Below are 24293 nucleotides of genomic sequence, written 5' to 3' on the forward strand. Positions count from 1 at the left end.
CTACAGATACATGTGCGCATAAACTGTTTCCCAAAAAAGCAACATCTGGTGTTTTTATTCAAGATTTTCATCTGCAAATATTTTTGTTCCTGTTTCTACATGAACTCCAGTAATTCAGCATCTGCCTTGTTTTTCTGCTTTTTCTGCACAGACCTATGTGGGCAGGAAGAGGGCAGCTGTGGACCGGATTTGTGTGGGTGTCCCTGCAGGAGAGGTAACATTACTGACTCTCAGTGATATCGTTCCCTTTTAATTCGGAAACTTGTTTGTTTTTTTTTGTTTTTACTTTTTTAAGTAAACCCACTCTGATTAAGGAGCCCCTTAAACTGTTATTTTAATATATGCAAAATAAATGCATCAACAACAACAGTCTATCTGATTAAGTTTGTGTTAATAGTCTATTATTATGCACTATTTATTAATCTTTATAGAAAATTAAACTGTTTTAATGTTGTTTTATACTTAATCTGTGATACTGAGCACATTCCTGCTCCTCATTTTCTACATCCTCTTGTTGTCTTTGGTCCTGGCAGTGCTTCGGTCTCTTGGGAGTTAATGGAGCTGGAAAGACCACGACCTTCAAAATGCTGACTGGTGACACTGATGTCAGCTCTGGGGAGGCGACTGTGGCCGGTTACAGGTACATAAAGATCAGTCACAATTGTCCCCGGGTGATAAAACCCAAAAACTCAGCTCATGGCTAAATCAGATAGATGGAGTTTTACAAAAACAACCACAAAAAAAATGCTGCTTTCAGTTGATTCTGCATTCCCGAGTTCCAGATGGGCGATGTTTACCAAACATAAACAATCCAGTGAGATGAAAAAGTTGAAATGACTGGAAGGTCAATCTAACATAATTCTCTGTGATGACACTATCTGCCTACAGTATAGAAAACTCCCATGTGGAAGAAAAGAGTCCAAAGAACTAGACCACAACAATTGATTTTAAAGGACGAAATCAATGTCCGTAGTCACAGAGCAGAAGTGACTTTAGTGTCAATATTTTATGCCAATATTTCCCTTTAGTTCTGTTCTGTTCTTTTACTGTGGAAAAAACCTCCTACAAATCATTTGTACTATTTAGGGAGACCAAACCCAATTAAAGTTGAACTAATAAAAGTCTGCATTAGAATCTTTTGAAGTAGCTACACAAAGACCCACCAGTTGAGAATCTTTGGTTTAGTGGAATAATAATTTAGACTCATTTGGCATAAGTTTGAGCACAGATAAAATAAATGCACCAAAACATGCCATATTTGTGTCTGACTTGATCTCAACTTGATCCCGACAAGTGCGAAAGTGATGAGCGAGCTCAAGATGGCTGTGTTTTTAGGTGTCACAGTTCCCCTCCAATGGCTGCAAAGAGCTCAGTACTGAACCCATAAAGACCCAGTGTGAGTTTTGTGAAAGTTCCCATATTTAACATTTCCTAAGTGATTTATCACCACATATCATAATATCATCCTCTATATTTAGCATTTTTTCAGTGAAAATCAGGTATTTTCCCATATTTAATTTACTGGTCATGTCCTTTCATCAACATGATGAGATTACATTTGAGGGTTGTTATATCAAAAACAGGGAAAACTCAAGAAAAAATGTACTTTTTCAGCAAATATATTATTAATTGAACATAAAACAAGTGTGTCCATCCACTGTCATTGATACAACTCCATGGGTTTTACTGGTGAATCAATGTTGTAGGAGATGACGGTGTTTCCATGGTAACTACAGAGGCTCTGAACATCCAAATGGGTCATATCTGATGACCATGAAAAGATGACAAACTGTATTTTACACCAATTCTGCACATGTATTGATAGGATTAAAGGATCAACAGGTATTAAACTGTTTAGATCAGTAGATGATTGTGGCTGTTTGAGTCTGTATGGGTTAACGGGAAACATTTGGCTGTCCAATGATGAGCTCAAGGAGGCAGAGCAGGTCATCTAATAACCTGAGGGTTGGCAGTTCAAATCTTCTCCTTCCCAGCCATGTGCTGTTGAGTCCTTGGGCAAGACCCTTCGCCCACTGTGCCTCCAGTGTCACTCCCACTGGTGTATGTGAATGAATGAATGTTTGGTGGTGGTCGGAGGGGCTGTTGCCCCAGGGCAGCTGTGGCTACAGATACGTCTTATCACCACCAGTGTGTGACTGTAGACTGAATGAATAATGGATTCAGTGGAAACACTTTGAGCACCAAGAAAAGAAAAACACTATATAAATCCAATCCATTATTATTATTATTATCAAGTGTTTTGACAGAACTGCAATACACTCTCCTCAGTTCTCTATTTTTCACCTCCTCAACTCCTAGATGCTTAGTTGTGACCCACATATCAATCTCGCCGACCCATCCTGAAGGATCTCTCATTTCCCTAAAAGGACCAAGGACCGAGGGGATCTAGATTATAAGAACCATGGCAGCAGCAGGACCGTAAAAATGAAAGTTTCCTCGATCAGAAGTTGTATTAGTTATTCAAAATGGTCAAATGCATGATCAGTAATAATGGATTAGATTTATAAAGAGCTTTTCCATTTAACCCATAAAGACCCAGTGCTTCGTCTGTGGCAGTTCCCAAATGAATTTTTCTATCTATTTAATCATTCTTAATTGATTTATTACCATTTCATATAATATTATCCTCTATATTTTCTGTTTTTTTAATATAAATTATATATTTTCCTACACTTAATTTTCGGCTCATGTAGATGTTCATAAAAGCTCAGATTAAAGGTATGTTTTATTATATCAGAAATAGAGAAAACTGAAGAAAAAGTGACTTTTTCAACAAAATATATTATTAATTGAACATAAAACAAGTGTGTCCATCCACTGTTATTGATCCAACCCCATGGGTTTTACTGGTGAATCAATGTTGTAGAGGATGACAGTGCTTCCACGTTCACTACAGAGCCCCTGAACAATCAAATGGGTTATATCTGATGACCATGAAAAGACGACAAACTACATTTTACACCAATTATTTACATGTATTGATACGATTAAAGGATCAACAGTTATTAAACAATTTAGATCAGTAGATGGTTTTGGTCACCAGTGGCTGACTGGGTTTTTATGGGTTAAGCTAAGCTAAGCTAAGCTAAGCTAAGATAAGCTAAGATAAGATAAGGTAAGATAAGATAAGATATACTTTATTGATCCCCCAAGGGAGAAATTCAAACGTACAGCAGCACAAGACAACATGTATCAAATACATAAATAAAAAGATAAAAATTATGAAAATGTGTTAAAGTGACTAAAAATGACAAAAAAAATAGTAATAACAATAAATAAATTAGCAAGTGTGCATACTCAAAGCGTGCACATTGGATCCACCAAACATTCATAGGTGTGAGCAGCACTGGAGACAAAGTGTGTGAAGTGTCTTGCCCAAGGACACAACAGCACATGATTAGGACGGTGCAGGATTCAAACCGCCAACCCTCTGGTTATTGGACGACCTGCTCTACCCCCTTATCCATGTTACATTACAGGACATTCAATGTCACGTAAGATGAGTTAACTCAAACGTGTCATGTTCCGCCTTTTGGCTGTTTGATACAGGAGGAAAAACTCACACAGATCTAATTTTTCGTGTCTGATAGAATTTAAGCTGATTTACAGGTCGTGGATGTGTAGAGTTTGTTACAAATGATTGGCATGCAGGGTTTGTGTGCACAACAAATCAGTAATCACAATTATTATTGATCAGTTTATCAAACCACCAAAGCAGGCGCCGCTCCATCTAACTGACAACCACAATTAAGAATTAAGAACTTTATTGTCATCGTGCTGCTGTGCATAACAATGACTTCAAATGAGTCTTCCCAGAGTTCTTTAGACAAAAACAGAAGCAACAATTTAAAACACAGGTAAATATAGGTAGGAAGGTTGTCCATAGTAACAATCATAAAAACAGCAGGGTAGATAATGGAAGTGTGGGTGGAGATTAGACTAAATTAGATTAGATTCAGCTTTATGGTCATGTATGTACAGGTACAAGGTAACAAAATGCAGTTTAGTATCTAACCAGAAGTGCAATCAGTAGACAGTATGTACATCATATACTGGGTAGATTTTGGGGTGTTATAAAGGTGCTATATCATTAGCCTCGTAGCATAACTGCCTAAGTCATACACTATATATACAAAAGTAATGGGACACATTGAATTCAGGTGTTTCTTTTCTAACAGGGGTCTGGGATACAAAATAATGACAGATGTCATAATACTGTTTTATATTGGGATAAATATTGATGTATATATCACAAATCAGGATGAAAAGGACATCTTACACCTGTAGCCATGATGCGTCTCAATATTTCTGTCCATATAGTGTTTCAACATCAATATTAAAATAGAAAATATTCATGACTATGATTTTAACCCTATGAAGCCTGAACCATTAAATCAATGAAAGAAAATTCCAGTTCTTTGAAACTGAAGCCTTTATTGTTTTGTTTTTGTTTTTTTTTTCCAATATCAATTTCCATGTATGACTTTCAATTTTGTATTATATTTGATACATCAGGTCTCAATGCTCAAATATTATTTTTTTTTAACAAACAAAAACATAATATTACACAAACATGTCTAACAAATTGGCAATTCCATTTCAAAACCTGCAAAGTTCTACCTTCTTCCTCATTAATGAAAATCATGTAGTGTCACTGGCAAGGCCTCTGGTGAACCAATTCCTCCCCCCTGGTGGATTATCCGTTTATTGCATGTATCTAATTGTATACATCAGGTTTTTCAAGAAAAAAATATCACACTGATCATGTAGAGGGCTTCAAACACGGTGACACGGTGGTGAAGTGGTTAGCACTCGTGCCTCACAGCAAGAAGGTCCTGGGTTCGATTCCAACACCATTCGACGGGGGGTGGGACCTTTCTGTGCGGAGTTTGCATGTTCTCCCCGTGTCTGCGTGGGTTCTCTCCAGGTACTCTGGCTTCCTCCCACCATCCAAAGACATGCACTAATAGGTTAATTGGTTAATCTAAATTGCCCATAGGTGTGAATGCGAGAGTGATTGTTTGTCTCTATATGTTCAGCCCTGCGATGAACTGGCGACTTGTCCAGGGTGTACCCCGCCTTCGCCCCTATTTAGCTAGGATAGGCTCCAAGCGACCCCCGTGACCCTAGTGAGGATAAAGTGGGTTCAGAAAATGAATGAATGAATGGATTGTTATACACAGATGAAAACATTGCAATATACAGTAGATACCAAACAGAAAAAAAAACTCCAAGGCACTCTCTTTAAGCATTAAAATGCTTTTATTCTCATGGCATGGTCATGTGTAGACCTTAAAACAACTTCAACACATTTCAGCTTCAAGCCTTCATCACGAAGAAGTTGTTTGACTCCCTGATGAAAGCTTGAAGTCGAAACACATTGAAGTGTTTGTTTTTTTTTTTTTTTTTAAGGTCTACACATGACCCTGCCATGAGAATAAAAGCATTTTAATGCTTAAAGAGAGTGCCTTGGAGTTTTTTTTTCCTGTCTGTTATCTACTTTATGAATCCTTCTTCCAAACAGCACCTCAAACAAACTCTTTTTTGGGTCCTAGAAGCATTCCTTCCCATTATTTTTTGAATTTTATTGCAATATACGGTGTTGAAGTGGTAGAGACATAATATACAGGTGGATATAAGTGGAGTAATATATAGATTGAGTTAATGTATGAGTGTTGAAATCCTAAAAAAGAACTGAAGGAAAAAGACTGCCAAGAACATCACTGTGACTTATATGGGATCATTTCAGCTACAGAAAGGACGATACTGACCAGAACAAGCACTTGGTGAGACATGGAGTGTATTAAAGGATCTCATTCCCTCAAGAGTCACTGCAGAAAAGTTGTGAAAAAGGGGGCTTTGAAATCAATTGTATGGCATTAAAGTTAAAGAGTGGATGGTTCACACTCCACACACCACCCACAAGATACAAGACCTTTTTTATATTTGTATTTTTTATGCAGACATACTCACCTACAAGATCCCCCCAATCATTCTAGAATGAATAAATAGAGCTGTTCAATTCATATGCTGGAAATCCCCATTTTTTTTTTTTTTTTTCATATTACAATATTTATATGTAGCGGGAAAAAATATTGCAATGTCAGTTTTTTTTTCAATGTCGTGCAGCCTTGGTTAGAGGAATCATCCCTCGTTCAGTTCTGGATGACATGTTTCAAATAATGATGTATCTGTCTAAACCCACTCTGAATTGATGCTTTGTTATTCATAGTGTGCTTTGTGCTCTGTCAGCTCTAAGCGAACTGAACGGCTTCATGCGGCTTGTTTTGCAGCATCCTGACAGAGATTCTGGACGTGCACCAGAACATGGGGTACTGCCCTCAGTTTGACGCCATCGATGATCTCCTCACCGGCAGGGAGCACCTCTACCTCTACGCCCGCCTCAGAGGAGTCCCAGAGTCAGAGATCCCCAGAGTGAGTAGGACTCCAGCTGATTTACATCTGCAGCTGTCTGAGGACATTTCACTACAACACCTGAAATGAGTGTTCAGTGTCATGAATCTGTTTGTAAATTTGCAATCAATCTGTCAATCAACCAGTCTATCAATCAATCTGTCAGTCAACCAGTCTATCAATCGATCTGTCAATCAATCAATCTATCAATCTGTCAATCAACCAATCTCTCAATCAATCTATCAATTAATCAGTCAGTCCATCCATCCATCCATCCATCCATCCATCCATCCATCCATCCATCCATCCATCCATCCATCCATCCATCCAATTTCATTTATATAGTGTCACATCATAACAAAAGTTATCAAATCAAATTTTATTTATATAGCGCCAAATCATAACAAAACTTTACATATAGAGTTGGTCAAAACCAGACTCTAAGCCAATTTACAGAAACCCAACAGAATCCTCCAGGAGCAAACACTTGTGAATGGTAACAGTGGTGAGGAAAAACTTCCCTTTAACAGCAGAAACCTGGAGCAGACCCAGACTCCTGGTGGATGGCCGTCTGCCTTGACCAGTTGGGGTTAAAGAGAGAGAGTAAAGGAGGAGAAAAGAGAGCGCAATGGAGATAGAGAGAGATTGGGGGAGAAGGGGGGAAGTAGGGGGAGACACATGGATGCAATTGATGCACAGATCACTGAACTAGAACATCTATGGAACTATATAATAAACACTATCATAACTATCTCATGACACTTTACATTTAGAGCTGGTCTAAACCAGTCTAAACCAGACGAAACCAGGTCTGAGCCAATTTACAGGCACCAAAAGAATCCTCCAGGAGCAAACGCTCAGTAACAGTAGAAGGAACAACTTCTTTTTAACAGGCAGAAACCTGGAGCAGACCCTGACTCTGAGAAGATGGTCATCTGACATGACCAGTTGTGTTTAAGAGGGAGGGTTAAAGGACGGGAGAGAGATTTTTTTGGGGGGGGGGGACATATGAATGCACAGCAAACTGAACTACAGCTGTTAAAAACTAGAACTACTGTTACAAGTATAACTGCCAATAACTAGTACAAATATCCATAACTGTTAATACTAGTACTCCAAACACAAGTATTAACAGTGGATATACTACTACTGCAGCTGTTAGTATCAATAATAGAAACCTCTAGCATCTATGTAACTGTAGAATAAACACTATCACACCTAGATGGATAAATAAGTGATGATAATAAAGGCACGAGAGAAGAATTTTGTCTTGTTTTTTTGTAGTTTGTGCTAATGTTTGTCTTCTCCTTTTAATTTTGCTGTAATGTTGTTTGAATGGCTAAGCTAACAGTGGGGTTTCCCATCCTAACAATGCAATTTTTGGGTGGAAATGCCCACCAAACACCTGTTTCCTCTTGTCGCTGTAGGTGGCAGAGTGGGGTATCCAGAAGCTGGGTCTGACGGAGTACGCCGGCCGCTGTGCAGGGACCTACAGCGGAGGCAACAAACGCAAACTCTCCACAGCCATCGCAATGATTGGTTGCCCAGCATTGGTGCTACTGGTGAGTTAACCAATGAGGACAAGCTCATTGTTTTGGTTTTTGGGTTTTATGCAGGGATTTATCAATGAAATGGTCCACAGATCCAGATGGGAAACCATATGGGTTCAGTCAAGCCTGGCCTCCAATGTTTTATACACTGGCAGGGAACAGCACAGTTCAATTCAAATTGGCATAAATTTAGATATTTGCCATATGCTGACAGGAATAAGGACTTGGTCTCTGTTCATATGGAAGTATGTGCTCAGAAAGTCAAGTTTACCTTTTGTGGTTGTGTGTTTAGGATGAGCCCACCACAGGAATGGATCCCCATTCTCGCCGGTTCCTGTGGAATGCCATCATAAGCGTAATTCAGGATGGCAGGGCTGTGGTGCTCACGTCACACAGGTAAAAATGACCCCACTGCACACATCTGCTGACTTAGGACAGCCACTGCCCTGCCAAGGACTGCTGATAACACATGACCTTTTACAGTCAACTCTGCAGACTACTTTTACTTCTTTTTTGAACAAATGTCACGGGGAGGTTTCACACCTAGGTTTAGGGACCCTCAGACTTTCAGTTTGATCTGAGCCAAAACTACAAGTGTGAACCTCAGCCTGAGCCACAACAGAACAAAAACTAATCTGGGTCTCATAAGGGAGGTGGTTTTTCCCCAATCCATTAGAACCATGGTTTGGTTCATTTAAAGAATGAAAACACAAAATCACTGAATACCTTTCATTCCAGATGAAACTACATGTAATCACACAAGCAAATCTGGCATATAGCACCTCAAGACAAAAATACCCAACAAAATAATAAAAAAGTCAACTTCAAAAACACAAGGCATATAAATCCCCCCAAATGAGAGAATATGAGAGGAGTACAGTGGCACTAGACGAGAAACTGTGGTACTAATCCTATAATAATAACAGTGTAGTGGTGAGGAAATGAATCAGAAAAGCCTGCCCATCAAACTGACAGTAAGATGACACCAGATGAAGGACTTGTCTACAAGCAAATCAGTGTCAAATATTAGGAGATGTAGGACATTAGTGACGGTGACAGGATGGAGGTGTGGTGAAAGGTTCTATGATGAACTGACGAGACTGCACAGAAAAAACAAAACTATGATCAAATGTATTCAATGAGACAAAAAACTCAAAGTTTAGTTTAGAAGTTCAGGTGTGAAGAGGCAAATGGAACAGAAAAGTCCTGCAGACATCCATTTAAATACACCAGACAGTGTGAACTTCACAACACAATGTTGATCTGTCAAACTTTAATTAAAAATGCAGTGATGTTACAGCCCTTTTCAGATTTCAGAAGGAAACCTCTAAAATCTGAATTTTCAGCTCTGAAGGTCATTCTATTCTATTCTGACTACATTTTACTATTTTTTTAATTTATTGGTTTATTTTAAGGGATGGGACCTTTCTGTGCAGAGTTTGCATGTTTTCCCTGTGTCTGTGTGGGTTCTCTCCAGGTACTCCGGCTTCCTCCCACCATCCAAAGACATGCACTGATAGGTTAATTGGTTAATCTAAATTGCCCATAGGTGTGAATGTGAGAGTGATTGTTTGTTCGTTTCTATATGTCAGCCCTGCGATGAACTGGCGACATGTCCAGGGTGTACCCCACCTTTGCTCATAAGTAGCTGGGATAGGCTCCAGCGACCCCTGTGACCCTAGTGAGGATAAAGTGGGTTCAGATAATGAATGAATGAATGAATGGTTTGTTTAACAGGGACATTGTACATTAATTCACATTGCTGTAAATGCACCAGAGATACCCTAATGCACAGGTGTCAAACATGCAGCCCGGGGGCCAAAACCGGCCCACCAAAGGTTCCAATCTGGCCCGCGAGATGAATTTACAAAGTGCAAAACACAAAAATTACCCTGAAGATATTAACAGTCAAGGGCATCAAACTCAAAAATAATAGCATAATAACCTAGAAATAATGACTCCCAATGTTCTTCTTGGTTTAATGTGAGAAAAATGTGATATTATGCCTCTAAATATGGCAACACCAAATTTTTCTCTTTGATTTATAAATTCTGATATCCTTTAACAATAAAATGTCAATAACCTGAACAAACATGAACAACCTGGAATGTCTAAAGAAAAATAAGAGCAATTTTAACAATCATCTGCCTGTTTTGTGTCTTGGTAGATCTGATCTGTAATACACATGTAGAAATCATAAGTTGAGGCATAATATTGATACAATTGTACTTATTTTTCTTCAGAAATTTCAGTTTTTTCCAGTTATTCACATTTTTTTTTGTTTTGGATAGAAATAGTTTCATCATTTAATGTTATATTTTGCACAAAAAAATTTGGAGTTGTCATTATTTATAGGCTATTATACTATTATTTGACTGGTCCAGCCCACTGGAGATCAAACTGGGCTGAATATGGCCCCTGAAAAAACATGAGTTTGACACCCCTGCCCTAATGGCTATTATTCATCTGCAGTCCCTGGACGGATGTTGAATTGTCACTGTAAAAGCTAGCACAAGGTTATAAACATGCAATTAAAAAAAAAAAAAAAAAACCAAAATACCCAAACACAGACAAGCACAATACAAGTGTTGCAATACAAACTTTACAATTAATAATATATCAGACATCAGACAAAGTAAGTAAAAAATGATTAAAATACACACATATTAAAAAATACAACAGAGACTGGACTAAAACATTTCTAATGTTGGCAGCTCTAATTATTAATGTACTAGTTTTTTAGATGAATTTTTAACTCATTATTTAATTAAATTTTATTTGTAGAGCCCAATATCACAACAAGCTGGCCTCACAGGGCTTTACAGAATTCATAGAATATGAAAATAAGCAAACAGTCAGATGTCATTATAAGATGTCAGTTCTCTGCTTGACACAACAATAGAGTTCCACTCATGTGCAGCTGTAACTGCAACTGAGGCCTGACCAAATGTACTTTTTCTCAGTGGAATTATGCTGTCTCCTCTGGCTCCACCTCTTATAATATGACCACCTGCCTCAGGACACATGTTTTCCATGGTCACTAATGTGGGACTCACTTCTACTAAATTCACGCAGCTTTTTAAAAAACAAAGTATACACATTTTCATCTCTGCATTCAGAGCACATTGGCCTATTTTAATGAGTACAGTTAGCGTCAGCGCTGTGTAACTGTGTCTACTCCGAATCTACAGGATGGGCTGATTTTACTAAACAGACGCCTTTTCATTGTATGGTTATTTATATTTCATATACTCGGGGTCACACTGGTGCATCAGCATCATCCTACACGATAACAAACTGTCACATTTCAACATATTGCTGTTACCATGGAAACGGCCAGCCCACTGCATGTCTTTCACGCACATCTGTCAAAATAAAAGTCTGACATGATATAATTAAGCATACAAAACAGATTTTTTAAAAATACATGCTCCATCAACCATTCAGAGGGAGCCCAAAGTCCACGATCCTCCTGTTTAGGAAGCTGGTTGAAACATGATGCAAATTCAAGCAAGAGAACAAATCAAACACTTCACTGAAAATGTAGTGTATAGAGCCATGAAATGAAAGAGAACTGTCTAGACAGAGCGACATCCTACGCTGATGGTGTTGCATTCACTGTTAGAGTCGGGGAAAGAAAAGCCAAAATGATCTGATTCCAGCCTCGTAAGGGTGAATATTTTCTACTTTGTTTCTGTCTCTGAAATGTTGGGTTGAGGATCAAAAATGGGAAACACATTCTATGGACCAAGCAATAATCAGATAATTCAAAAAAAAAAAAAAGAAAAAAGATGACAGATAATTAAAATAATCACGCTTTTTACACTTTTTTTTTCCTCCTCTGTGGTAAAACGACACATAGCAATCGAATGAAAATTCTAAGCTTTTTACTCAAAGTATATATTCAGCTCTAAGCCCTTTATAATCCTCATTTTGAATGGTGGCTGTAATATAATTATAGTAATTTTTCCTCAGTACATTTATATTGTAATGTAATGGCTCCCCAGCAGGGCATGTACTTTGAATGTACCTTAGTGCTCTGGGAAATTATGATGTATTACTCATACACATGAAATAGCAGTGCTAAAAATAAAGATGGATCATTGTTGTTTTGTGCCAGTATGGAGGAGTGTGAAGCCCTCTGCACTCGACTGGCCATCATGGTCAATGGGACCTTCAAATGTCTGGGCACCATCCAGCACCTCAAATACAAGTAAGACTTGGCTTTTTCTATTGATCACTCCCTCTACACTGTGGCACATTCTTAATGGAAAACTGAGAGAAAATCCTTCAGAGACTTGTGATTTTTGTCCCCTCTTCATCCAGATTCGGCGAAGGCTACGTAGTAACAATGAAAATAAAGGCAGCTAAAGCCGGCTCAGTCCCAGATCTGGAACCTGTTGAGAGTTTCATGGAGGGCAGCTTCCCCGGCTGCATTCAGAGAGAGAAACACTACAACACGCTGCAATACGAGATCGCCTCATCGTCCCTCGCCAGGATCTTCCAGCTGGTGGTGGCCAATAAGGAGAGACTCAGCATCGAAGACTATTCTGTTTCCCAAACGACACTGGACCAGGTATGAGTCAAGTAAAACAATGAGACACGGGGGGGTAAATGGAGGCAGTGAACTGAAGCATAAAGATGTCATTACATTTCTTAAAGGGGTCATATTTTGCTAAACCCACTTCTATTAGTCTTTGGTACATTTATTAGTTTATTTGGACTCTAATAGTTCAAAAAGTTTGAATTTGAATCCTCCAGGTGCTGCAGAACTATCTTTATATTCATTCTGGCGAAAATCGAGTAGATTTCTACAACCTGTTGTAATTCCTGCTTACTTTGTTACGTCTATAACTACTTACATCACAACATTTGCACATATAAGGTCAAGACTTCTGAAGAACACTTCTCCGAGTACGCCATAATTGTTTATCAGCAGCAGCGGTTGTAGTCCATACTGAAAATATGTCCAAACTTCGTGCTGATTACCTAAAATGTTAAGTTGTTGGACAGAGCAGTACAGCCAACAACCTGGAGGGGGTGGGGCATGAAGGGGCTCATGTGCATTTAAAGGGCCGGCGCTCAAAATGACCTTTCTGGTGTTATTACTCAGAAATAAGGTTGAAGATGGACCTGTGGAGCTTAATTAATGAAGAATTCAGACCCAAGCATAGCATCTACTGTTTATGTAGACCACAGGGAAATGTTTTAAAATGCATAATTCCATTTAAAAAGCAAAATACCATTCTTTTAAATTCTATTAACATACTTCTTACTGTGCGATGAAAAGCATCCATCTCTGTCTCCAAAGTGTTGCTGTTGTTGAGTTTGTCACAATTAGAAAATAAGGATTGAATCCGTCAAATCACCAGCGACTCACCATTTCACACTAGTATTTGTTTCTGTCTAATGTCTCTGTGTGGTGGATGTGATTCAAAGATTCAAGATTCAAAGATTCCTTATTGTCAATTCACTAGATGTACAGAACATACAGAGAATTAAGATACTGTTTCTCTCTCACCTTGTGAAATGTCATGCATTTAACCCATACAGACCCAGTGGCACTTCTACTGCAGCCCCTAAAGGACTTTTTTCTCTCTATTTGATCTTTCTTAGTGATTTATCACCAATTTTGCATTTTTCAGTGGAAATCAGGTATTTTCCTATATTTAATTCACTGATCATGTAGATGTTCATAAAAGCTCAGATTAAAGTTGAGGGTTATTATATCAAAAACAGAGAACATTGAAGAAAATTGACTTTTTCAGCAAAGATATCAATAACTGAACATAAAAACAAGTGTCTCCATCCACTGTCATTGATCCAACTCCATGGGTTTTACTGGTGAATCAATGTTGTAGAAGATGACAGTGTTTCCACGTTCACAACAGAGCCTCTGAACGTCCAAATGGGTCATATCTGATAACTATGAAAAGACGACAAACTGTATTTTACACCAATTATTTCAATATATTGATAGGATTAGTGGTACAGAAGTAGGGCTGCACGATTTTGGCAAAAAAAAAAAATCCCGATTTTTTCCTCTAAAAACTCGATTTTCGATTTTGATTTTGATTTTTGGATAAAACTACAAAAGACAACAGAAGTCAGCATGCCATTTTCGTGAGCAGCCCACAATGCAAGGCACTGCTCTAACCTCAAATCTGTGATGGGATCACGTGATGAACCCACAGAAGTTTTATTCTTAATTAAATCTTTATTGAATGAAGTAGAGTATACAAACAATGTATACAACAAGAAAATAACAGAAGTTTGTCAGGGGGAATACACTATATAATACAATGTCCAAATCAGAGCAAATACTTATGTTTTTTACAGCCTTTTTGTTTCCACATTTATCTAACAGCTTTAAATAAAGTTCAACATCTGTCAAAAAATAAATAATATTTGGTTTTGTGTAACAGAACTTACATTTGTGAATGAAAAATTTAGCAAGAGGACTAAATTATAAATATATATATATATATATATATATATATATATATATATATATATATATATATATATATATATATATATATATATTTTTTTTTTTTTTTTTTTTTTCTGGGTATCTGGGCCCACAGAAGTGATACCAATGTAAGTCAGTGACAGGCATCAGTCGTGCGTGCGTGCGTGTGTGCGTGTGTGCGTTGACCACGTTAATATGAGTGATCCACATGCGGTTCTATTTAAACTGGGGGATCCGTGCGTGGAATAGACCGACCCAGGACACGCTGGAGGGATTCTATCTGTGGAGCTGGTGGATGTGTGTGGGCACAGGGCTGTGTGGGCTCCTCTGCTGAGGCTGATGACCCCGAGACTCGGACCCATTTCGGAAGAAGACAGTACGGTACGGATCCGGGACAACGGAAGATGAGTGATCCACATGCAGTTCTATTTCAGTTGCGGGATCCGTGCGTGAAGCCACGGCTTACATTGCTATAAGTACTGTGGCCTCAATAACACATTTAAAGTCCAGTCATTACACAGACTTCTGTGACAGACCGCTGTCACTGATAGGAGGAGGAGCCTACGGGAGCCCGCAAGCGCGCGGCCCGCAGGTACGAGAGAGATGAAATCGATTTTACGATTTCCCTTTTTTAAAAATCGTACTAATTAAAAAATCCGATTTCGATTTAAAATCGATTAATCGTGCAGCCCTATACAGAAGTTATTAAACATTTTAGATCAGTAGATGCTTTTGGATGCCAGTGGCTGTTTGGGTCTTCATGGGTTAAAAAAAGAAGAGGTTAAATATAGAATAAGAATAAATAAGGGGTGTAAAGAACGAAGTGTAGCAGAATATAAAGTGTACATGTCAGTCTATTTACAGTAGCAGCAATAGTGCGATACAGTAATGGTTATGAGGTGAGGAGGTGCATAATGGAAGCAGACAGCAACAGATTTGTCAACAGCAGCAGATAACAGCAGCAGGTATGGCACTAGTGCATGTGAGCAGCCACAGGACAAACGAACAGAGACAGAACAGGCCGACAGTGGCTCAAGATGAATAAACGTCACTCACACTGACGAGCAGCTGATAAACATTAGTGAGTGTGTTTGTGTTAGTGATGGGGACGAGACCGCCTATGTCGAGACCGAGTCAAAACAGAGTCTTTGTAGGGTCGAGACCAAGTCAGAATTTAGGAGCAGTCTTTCACAATCTTCATATGGACTTTTTACTATCATTAAAAAAAGCCCTACCATATGCATCATCTTCTACCAATTTTTTCAAAACTGCTTCAACAGCGCTATTCTATCATCAACATGTTAAGCCCACCCTGACCTGTCAGAATGGTTTCTGCAAACATGTCGATGAAAACTGGAAGTTGTTCCATAAGTTTCGGTTTTGGAGGTGAGGCAGAATTTTCATTGTGGTGTGTGTTTTTTCTTAAGGTCTTTTACAATTACTGTTTTGTGGTTAAGAAATGCAAATTTTCTGACTGCAGATTGGTCGCTCATCTTGTCACCAGCAACTGAAGTGAAGTCACTGACACTCACTGAACACAGAATCGTTGCATTGCACCATGGGATGTACATTTCAAATAATGCCTGTCAACATTACATTCCATATGCTTCTTTTTTATTATTTAAAATTATTTGTAATGATGCATAATTGGATTTTTTGTTAATATGAACATAAAAAAGATCTGTTGGTCTCAAGGACTCGCTCTGAAATCATGAGTCTTTCTCCTCCCACTGTGGTCCGAGACCGAGTCCTTGAGGGGTCAAGTCCAAGACGAGGCCGAGAAAGCAGAAAATGGTCTCAAGTCCGAGAGTGGATTTGAGTACTACAACATTAGTTTGTGTTCACGCTTAACTGAAAACATCTGTCACTTAATGGTTCTCTTTAACCCGTAAAGACCCAAACATCCACCTGTGACTAAAACCATCTACTGATCTAAACTGTTTAATACAGGGGTCTCAAACTCATTTTATTTCAGGGGCCACATTCAGCCCGATTTGATCTCAAGTGGACCGGACCAGTAAAATAATAACATAATAACCTATAGATAATAACTCCAAATTGTTGTCTTTGTTTTAGTGCAAAACCCCGCATTAAATTATGAAAATACTTACTTTTATAAACTATACAAACAAAAAAAATGTGAATAACTTGAAAAAACTGAAATTTCTTAAGAAAAATAAGTGCAATTTTAACAAAATTATGCCTCAACTTATCATTTCTACATGTGCATTATGGATCAGATCTACAAAGACACTAAACAGAAGCAGAAAATTGTTAAAATTGTGCTTAATTTTCTTTAGAAATTTCAGGTTGTTCATATTTTTTCAGGTTATTCTTGTTTAATTCTTACAGGATAGTTTGTAAATGTAAATATTTTCATAATTGAATGTTATTTTTGCACTAAAACAAAGACAAAAATTTGAAGTTGTCATTATTTATAGGCATAATGTAATATTTTTTTCACATCAAACCGAGAAGAAAATCTGGAGTCATTATTTTTTGTAGGTTTTTATGCTGTTATTATTTTACTGTAGATCATATTGGTCTGTATGTGGAACTGGAACTAAAATGAGTTTGACAGCCTTGACTGTGGAATTTTTGCACTTGCTAATTCATCCCAGGGGCTGGATTGGAGCCTTTGGCGGGCCGCATTTGGCCCCTGGGCCGCATGTTTGAGACCCCTGATTTAATACCTGTTGATCCACTAATCCTATTAATACATGTAAATAATTTGTGTAAAATACAGTTTGTCATCTTTTCATGGTCATCAGATATGATTCATTTGGATGTTCAGAGGCTCCGTCTGTCCTCTTCTACTAAAGTCACTTTTTCACCAGTAAAACCCATGGAGTTGGATCAATGACAGTGGATGGAGACACTTGTTTTATGCTCAGTTAGTGATAGATTTTGCTGAAAAGGTCACATTTTCTTTAGTTTTCTCTGTTTTTGTTGTCATAACCCTCAACTTTAATCTGAACTTTTGTGAACATCTGCATGATCAGTAAATTAAATATAGGAAAAAAACAGATTTTCACTTAAAAATCCAAAATACAGAGCATAATATTACAACAAATGATAAATCCCTTAAAAAAAAAAAGGGGTAAATATAGAGAAAATGCATTCGAGAACTGCCACAAAAGTAACACTGGGTCTTTATGGGTTAAAATAAGTTCAGTGTTTGATTTCTAACTACTTTATTCAAAACACTGAGGACTAAATAGTGTTGTTAGGCCTGGACTGCTATTCATCCTTGCAGACAGGAGTTTTGACATGGAGGCTGAGTTATGCAGGCTGGAGCTGTGTACTTGGCTTTAATTTTGTAGTTTAAGTGTACACTGCTGTCAGACAGCCCGTCCCCGATGGGGAGTAGAAGCCCCGAAGCACTTTTCACCAGACACCCTTCACCAAATTATTAACTGTACCTCACACAACCCAGGAGGTTCTGGTCTTACTGGTGGTGTAACTCTACGCCTTTCTTATTGTAACCTGTTACTTAACTCATTAGGATCTGAATTAAGCAGCAAATTCTGTGTTCTGAGGAATAAAACTGCTGATTCTGTCACTGAAGCGTGGACTTTAAACACCACAATATGAGGCTTCAGTTTGTCTGACACTGAGTTAAGACATCACAATATACAGTGTCTGCTTTAAACAGTGATTTTTTCGAAGGTGTAAATATGTGCCTCCTCCTCCTACAGCAGTAGCAGTGAAAGCAGCTTAGCTTCCATAAGACAATACTACTGATTTCTGATGACTTTGAAATATAATTTCTGAAATCAGTAGCAGGTGGTGAAACTATTTTTTAGTGGGGCGTAATATGGAAGTCAGTTTTTGGATGCACTATAACCAGATATCACCACTAGGATACGCCAAAGCACACGCACCACTATTTTCAACTATTAATTTAAATAAATACAAATAAAAATACACAGTATGTGTTTTCAGTCATGCATTTTTATATGTAAATTTCACCCATCTATCTTTAAACGTGCACGTTTTTCCATGACTATTGTTAAAGTCAGGCGTGTCCCTGTTAAGTGTCTTTTCTACTGATAGTATGAACAATGCATTTAGACCAGGGGTGAAGGTAGTACCAGTAGATCACATGGCATCAAAAAAAAATAAAAGGCACTCAATGCATTGTCTTTACCACCATTGTTAGGATTTGAACCCATCTCCTACAAAGAAGTCAGTGGTGTTACCCACTAAGCTATCCAGCTGCTGGTGAGTCTCAGTAGTTTACAGACTGACATAGTATTTCTGAGGAAGGTCTTGATTGTTTTGGGGATGTGAGGTTTACACCTGTGGGCGGTGCTTGGGCTCTCCTATCTCTTGTGTTGGAGGGGGTCTACTGCACATTCAACAGTTATAACAAGAGTCTGTTATGGTAAATGAAGAGCCTTGGGTGCAGATGTTGGCACCCCAAACTGTGATAACGTTGGTACAAACACAGAATCCAAATGCAGAACTCAGACAACAAAAATTAGTTCCAAAAGATTTATTATTCACACACAGGTGAAAAAATATTATGAGTGACAGAATCTTGAGGATAATGGTTGGAGATTTCCTCCTCTGATTCGTCCTCCGGATCGAGGGCAGCAGCCCGTCTCCCCGAGCGATGTTAGGAGTATTTTCCCCGACTGGGGAAAAGCAAAGGGAGGTCAGGGACGGAAACAGGTCATACACAGGCAGGCTACCAATCGGGCAACAGGACATTAGGACAAGGCAAACTCACGTACCGGTAGTCAGGGCGAGAAGGTCAAAACCAGATCAGATGAGGCAGACAAAAACCGACAGGGATCAGGCAGAAGACGAGAAACCGAGGAATCCAAAACAGGTCAAAAACAGGCAGGCAAACGAACAAACGAGGTCAAGAACGCTGGTCTGAACTACTGGAGTTACAAACTGGCGATTGACCAAAGGAAAAGACAGGGTTTAAATACACAAAAGGGAGGGAAGACAACTAGACACAGGTGGAGCAAATCAGGGCGGAGACAGGTAATCAGGACAGAGGTCAGGATGAACGGGGAACAGGAAGTAAAGACGACAGACAAGACACATGAGGGAAAACTTAACAAAATAAAACAGGAAATGACAAACAAAACATAAGACAGACAAAACCAGACTAGCGTCTGGCAGCAGGTATGACACAAACAGGAAAAGGGTCAGTTGACTGCTCAGTAAACAACTGAAAAACCTTTTTAAACTCCACTTGAATGCAGATTATACACAGTACTGACGGGATGAATCATGTATAACTTGTTTATTTAAATATTCACGTTTTTGTAAAATTGTCTCATGTGATTCTTATTGTCTCTTCTTTAAGTGAGACAGGTGAGATGGCACCCTAGCGGCCTTTATTGACGAGCCACACTGTCTGAAATTGCACAACACAGTGTGTATTTTCTGTCATTATTATATTAAAGCTGCAGGAGACTTTCGTGACCAATTTTTCATCAGATCTGTCAAACCTCAGTCATAGCCTAAGTATCACCAATCTGTAAGTCTTTCTGTGATTATTCACCTGAATCTCTTGCATGACGGTGAACAATTTCAAAGTGCCATCCACCGTAAACAAACCATGTGTTTACAAACAGAGACGGGAGGTAACTTGGGCATCTTCGGAATTTTGTCGCGATGTGCATTGTAGCGGCAGCTGCTACAGACACAACACGGAAACAGCAGGAGCTCCCTTCCCTCTGTGCATATTCCTCTAGCCGTTTCCGTGTCATGTTTGTTTCATCCATATAATAACATATGGTTGCACTGCCGCTGCCAGGCGGCTGCATGAACCTCCCTTTCCCACAATGCGCGTTGCGATAAAATTCCAAAGATGCCCGAGTTCCCTCCCAGCTCTGTTTGTAAACACATGGTTTGTTTATGGTGGATGACACTTTGAAATTGTTCACTGTGATGCAAGAGATTCAGGTGAGTAATCACAGAAAGACTTATGGATTCGTGATACTAAGGATAAGACTGAGGTTTGACAGATTTGATGAAAAACTGGTCACGAAAGTCTCCCGCACCTTTAAGTATCTCTAAAGTTAAACTGAAACAGATAAAGATCCAACACTATTGGTATTACCTCTCACTATATAAGCCCTAAACACATGCACCGTGTGACTAAATTTAACCTCTCGCAACATTTCCCTATAATGAAACTCAATAAAACAACTTTCAGTTGCATTCATATCACATTCAGTTCCATACGCAGTACTGTGTGCACGTGTAAGGCTGCCTTTAGCTCTGTTGTTCTAGCAGGGTTGTAATGAACATACGCCTTTATACCTCAGTCTCTTTGTCAGAATACAACCAGAAAATGCAGGAAACATGAGCAGAATATTGAAACCCAAAAAATCTGATCTAAGTGGCTGCTATAGGTATATCAGTAAAGTCAGTATTTAATGTGTCCTCATTTTTGGATTGAGTACATCATGAACTCTCCTGGGTCGACTATCTGGAAGCTTTTATTCAATGATGTTGAATAATTTACCAAATTTCCTTCCACATATCCCAGAGTTCTGTATGTGGGTTATAGTTTGTAATTGTATTTGTCCAGATGATCCCATTAAACCCCTTCAACATTCAGATTGTAATGCTGTTTACATATTTCCTGTATATTCTAGTTGCACATGTATTGATAGATAAACAGAGAAATGAACAGTTATGGTCTTCCAAAACAACAAGCTTAATGATGGCCTGGGACTTCAGTACTATACTGTATTTGCATCATATCATTTCATGCTATTGAAATACCCATAAGTAGTATCCTACCTGAATATAAGGGATATGACATCACAGATGGGACTAAACCAAACAGACTGTTATTGTCGATCTGCGTCGGTGTTACCGCCCGCTCCTCCCTCTCCACTTCATCCACCCTCAGACTCACCAGTAGCGCGCCTCACAGCTGTGGCGCATCACAATTAAGCCTATTTAAGGCTTGGTTCATTGCCTTTCTCACCTGCTCCATAACCCGGGTGCTCATCAACATCTTCACGGACTCTGACCTTCAATACCCCCAGGTTTTATGTTGTTCCTCATGTTTGTGTTTTGTTAATAAACCCGTTTTCCCTTCAGCACCATGCAATTGAGTCCACTCTTTCACCACAGTCATGATAGTTATAGTAAATACATTTCATAACTCGCTGAAATTAAACATATTTTCCATATTTGATATACTGTAAGTAGACAAAGCAAGAAAATATATATAAACTACAGTGAATTTTTCTGCATTGTGACAAACTCAACACATTTTTATTTCTGCTTTACATGGACTTGAACATTAGCAGAGTTACCTGGTCTACTGTGCTTTTTTAAAATATAAAAACCCAGTGCTACTTTTGTGTCAGTTCCTAAATGATTTTTTTTCTATATTTAACTTTTCTTAAGTGACTTATCAGCATTTATTCTAATATTGTTTCTTCCATATTTCAAGTGAAAATCAGGTATCTTCTTATATTTAATTTATTGATCATGTAGATGATCTTAAAATTTCCAATTAAAGTTAAGGGTTATTATATCAAAAACAGAGAAAACTGAAGAAAATGTGACTTTTTCAGTAAAATCTATCCTTAACTGAACATAAAAACAAGTGTCTCCATCCACTGTCATTGATTCAACTCCATGGTTTTTACTGGTGAATCAATGTTGTAGAAGATGACAGTGTTTCCTACGTTCACTACGGAGCCTCTGAATGTCCATATGGGTCTGATGACCATGAAAAGATGACACTGTAAAAAAATCTGTAATTTAACAGAATTTTCACTGTTAATTTTACAGAGTTTTTCTGTATTTTTAAGATAAAGGAAAATATCAATGAACTGACAAAAATAGACTGTGATTTTACATGTCAAATGTAAAGTAACACAAAAAACTGTAACTGTGAATAACCATAAAATTTCTATTTTTAAATGAATTTTTTTCTTTTTTCACAGAAAAATACAGTTAAAATATATTTTCAAATGTATTATAATTTCACAAATATCTATTTTCTATTAATGAGATTAAACTGTTAATTTTAAGTTTAATACTGTAAAAAAAAAAAAAAAAAAAAAAAAAAAAAGAAACGAGATAAAATTACTGACAATTAACCATTAAAGAAGTATTTGTTCTGTAAATTTAACAAGACTTGTTTGTTGACAAATATCTTGTGTAATTACAGGAGGTTTCACAACAAAAATGTTGAATAAATGTATTTTTGTGAATGTATAACATGTATAAGCACTGATAAACTGTCCAAATACAGTTTTTATCAGTGGATTGTACAACTGAGTCTCATTGAAAATTATTTATATACATTTATAGGTAATTTGATTGTTTTAATACATGAAAATATTCTTTATTAAACATTAAAAAGACAAAAAAATATGCAAAATCTCATGTAAAGTTAGGGCAAAAAGCTGTATTTTAATTATGGAAAATTACCGTAGTTTTATGAGATGGTTATTTTCCGTTATTTTACAGTATTTTTTTGACACCTCTGCTGCCGGAATATTACCGTTTTTTTAGTTGTTTTTTTTTTACAGTGTATTTTACACTGATTATTTACATGTATTGATAGGATTAGTGGATCAGCAGGTATTAAGCAGTTTAGATCAGTAGATAGTTTTAGTTTTGGTGGATGTTTGGGTCTTTTTGGGTTAATACATGTGAATGGACATGATTGTCATTTACTCAAATAATCCTGATTATTTCAATAATTACAATGTGGTGATTATGCAGTAGTTGTGACAGGGTTACAGACACAAGTGCCTTCAAAAACTCATCATCATAAACTTTTACTACGGTTTAATAAATATAGAAGGACTTGTTTTGACCGCGTTGTGGGACTTGAGGATTAACTTGATGAGTTTGCTGAATCAGTTTTTCTTCCATCGTGCAGGTGTTCGTAAACTTTGCCAAGCAACAGACGGGAGAGGACGATGACATGACGCCACACAGAAGAACCACGGGAGGAAGAAAAGACATCAAAATTGCTCCAGTGAAGAGGAAAACATGAAAAAAAAATCAGTTGTGAATGTATAGAAACACAAATGTAGTGAAGCTACACTTTGGTAGTCAGACTTCTGCTAAGAGTAGAGAGGACTGAGACTGGTGACCTGCCAAAGGGACGGAGCCAAAACTACACGGCACTGTCTAGAAATAGGTGTTAACGTGTCAACATATTTCACTATGTATCTGTGCATCTGTATTTCTAACATTTGATGTAATTTGCAATATTTTGAACAGCATGAACCGATAAAGAAAAAAAAAAAAAAAGAAAATACCTGATTACAGAGCTATCACCAGGGCACTTTCCAGCATTTCTCATCTGAAATGTTCTTTAAAAAAAAAAAATACTTGCTTAAAGGAACCTGTACATATTGTACCTGTTATCAAAATGGAAGCACCTTAGAGGCAGGATTTTGCAGTATTTATTTATTTTTTTATGTCTACGTTACGACGAACACTTCAGTTTTAAACAACACATCATTTAATATTTATTGTCGGACCCATCGGTTGTTCTTTCTTTTCTGAAGACATGTTTACTGTTGTTTCAAATCTTTTCAATAAGTTGCTGTGTTTAAATATTTATTTGTCTGATATGTTTCATTTACTTTTACACTGCCATGTCATGTTGGTATTCAGTGTCAGTACAAAAAAGGAGCTTTGAAATAAGAAAACCATAATGAGTAAATAAAGCTGTAGAATACAGATGAGTTCTGTTTTGTATCTGACAGTAAACTTTGCTTTATATTCAATGCTCTGGACAGTGTTTAGTCTAGCTCAAAGGTGTCAAACATATGGCCTGCCGAACGGTCCGTTTTGGCCCGTGGGATGAATTTGTGAAATGT

The 24293-nt window shown here is 37.8% G+C and overlaps 1 protein-coding gene across 1 annotated transcript in view; it reads left to right on the forward strand.

Moving 5' to 3' along the window:
* Window positions 1-24200, forward strand: part of LOC115437998 (retinal-specific phospholipid-transporting ATPase ABCA4-like) — a 115624-nt gene extending 91424 nt beyond the window's left edge. The window contains 8 exon segments of the mRNA XM_030161425.1: window positions 152-214; window positions 534-640; window positions 6315-6456; window positions 7863-7997; window positions 8278-8381; window positions 12106-12198; window positions 12312-12561; window positions 23342-24200. Coding sequence (XP_030017285.1) covers window positions 152-214; window positions 534-640; window positions 6315-6456; window positions 7863-7997; window positions 8278-8381; window positions 12106-12198; window positions 12312-12561; window positions 23342-23458 — 1011 coding nt within the window. The 3' untranslated portion in view covers window positions 23459-24200.
* Window positions 24201-24293: the final 93 nt, after the last annotated feature.

This window comes from Sphaeramia orbicularis, chromosome 17 (assembly GCF_902148855.1).
Source record: "Sphaeramia orbicularis chromosome 17, fSphaOr1.1, whole genome shotgun sequence".
Taxonomy (NCBI): Eukaryota; Metazoa; Chordata; class Actinopteri; order Kurtiformes; family Apogonidae; genus Sphaeramia; species Sphaeramia orbicularis.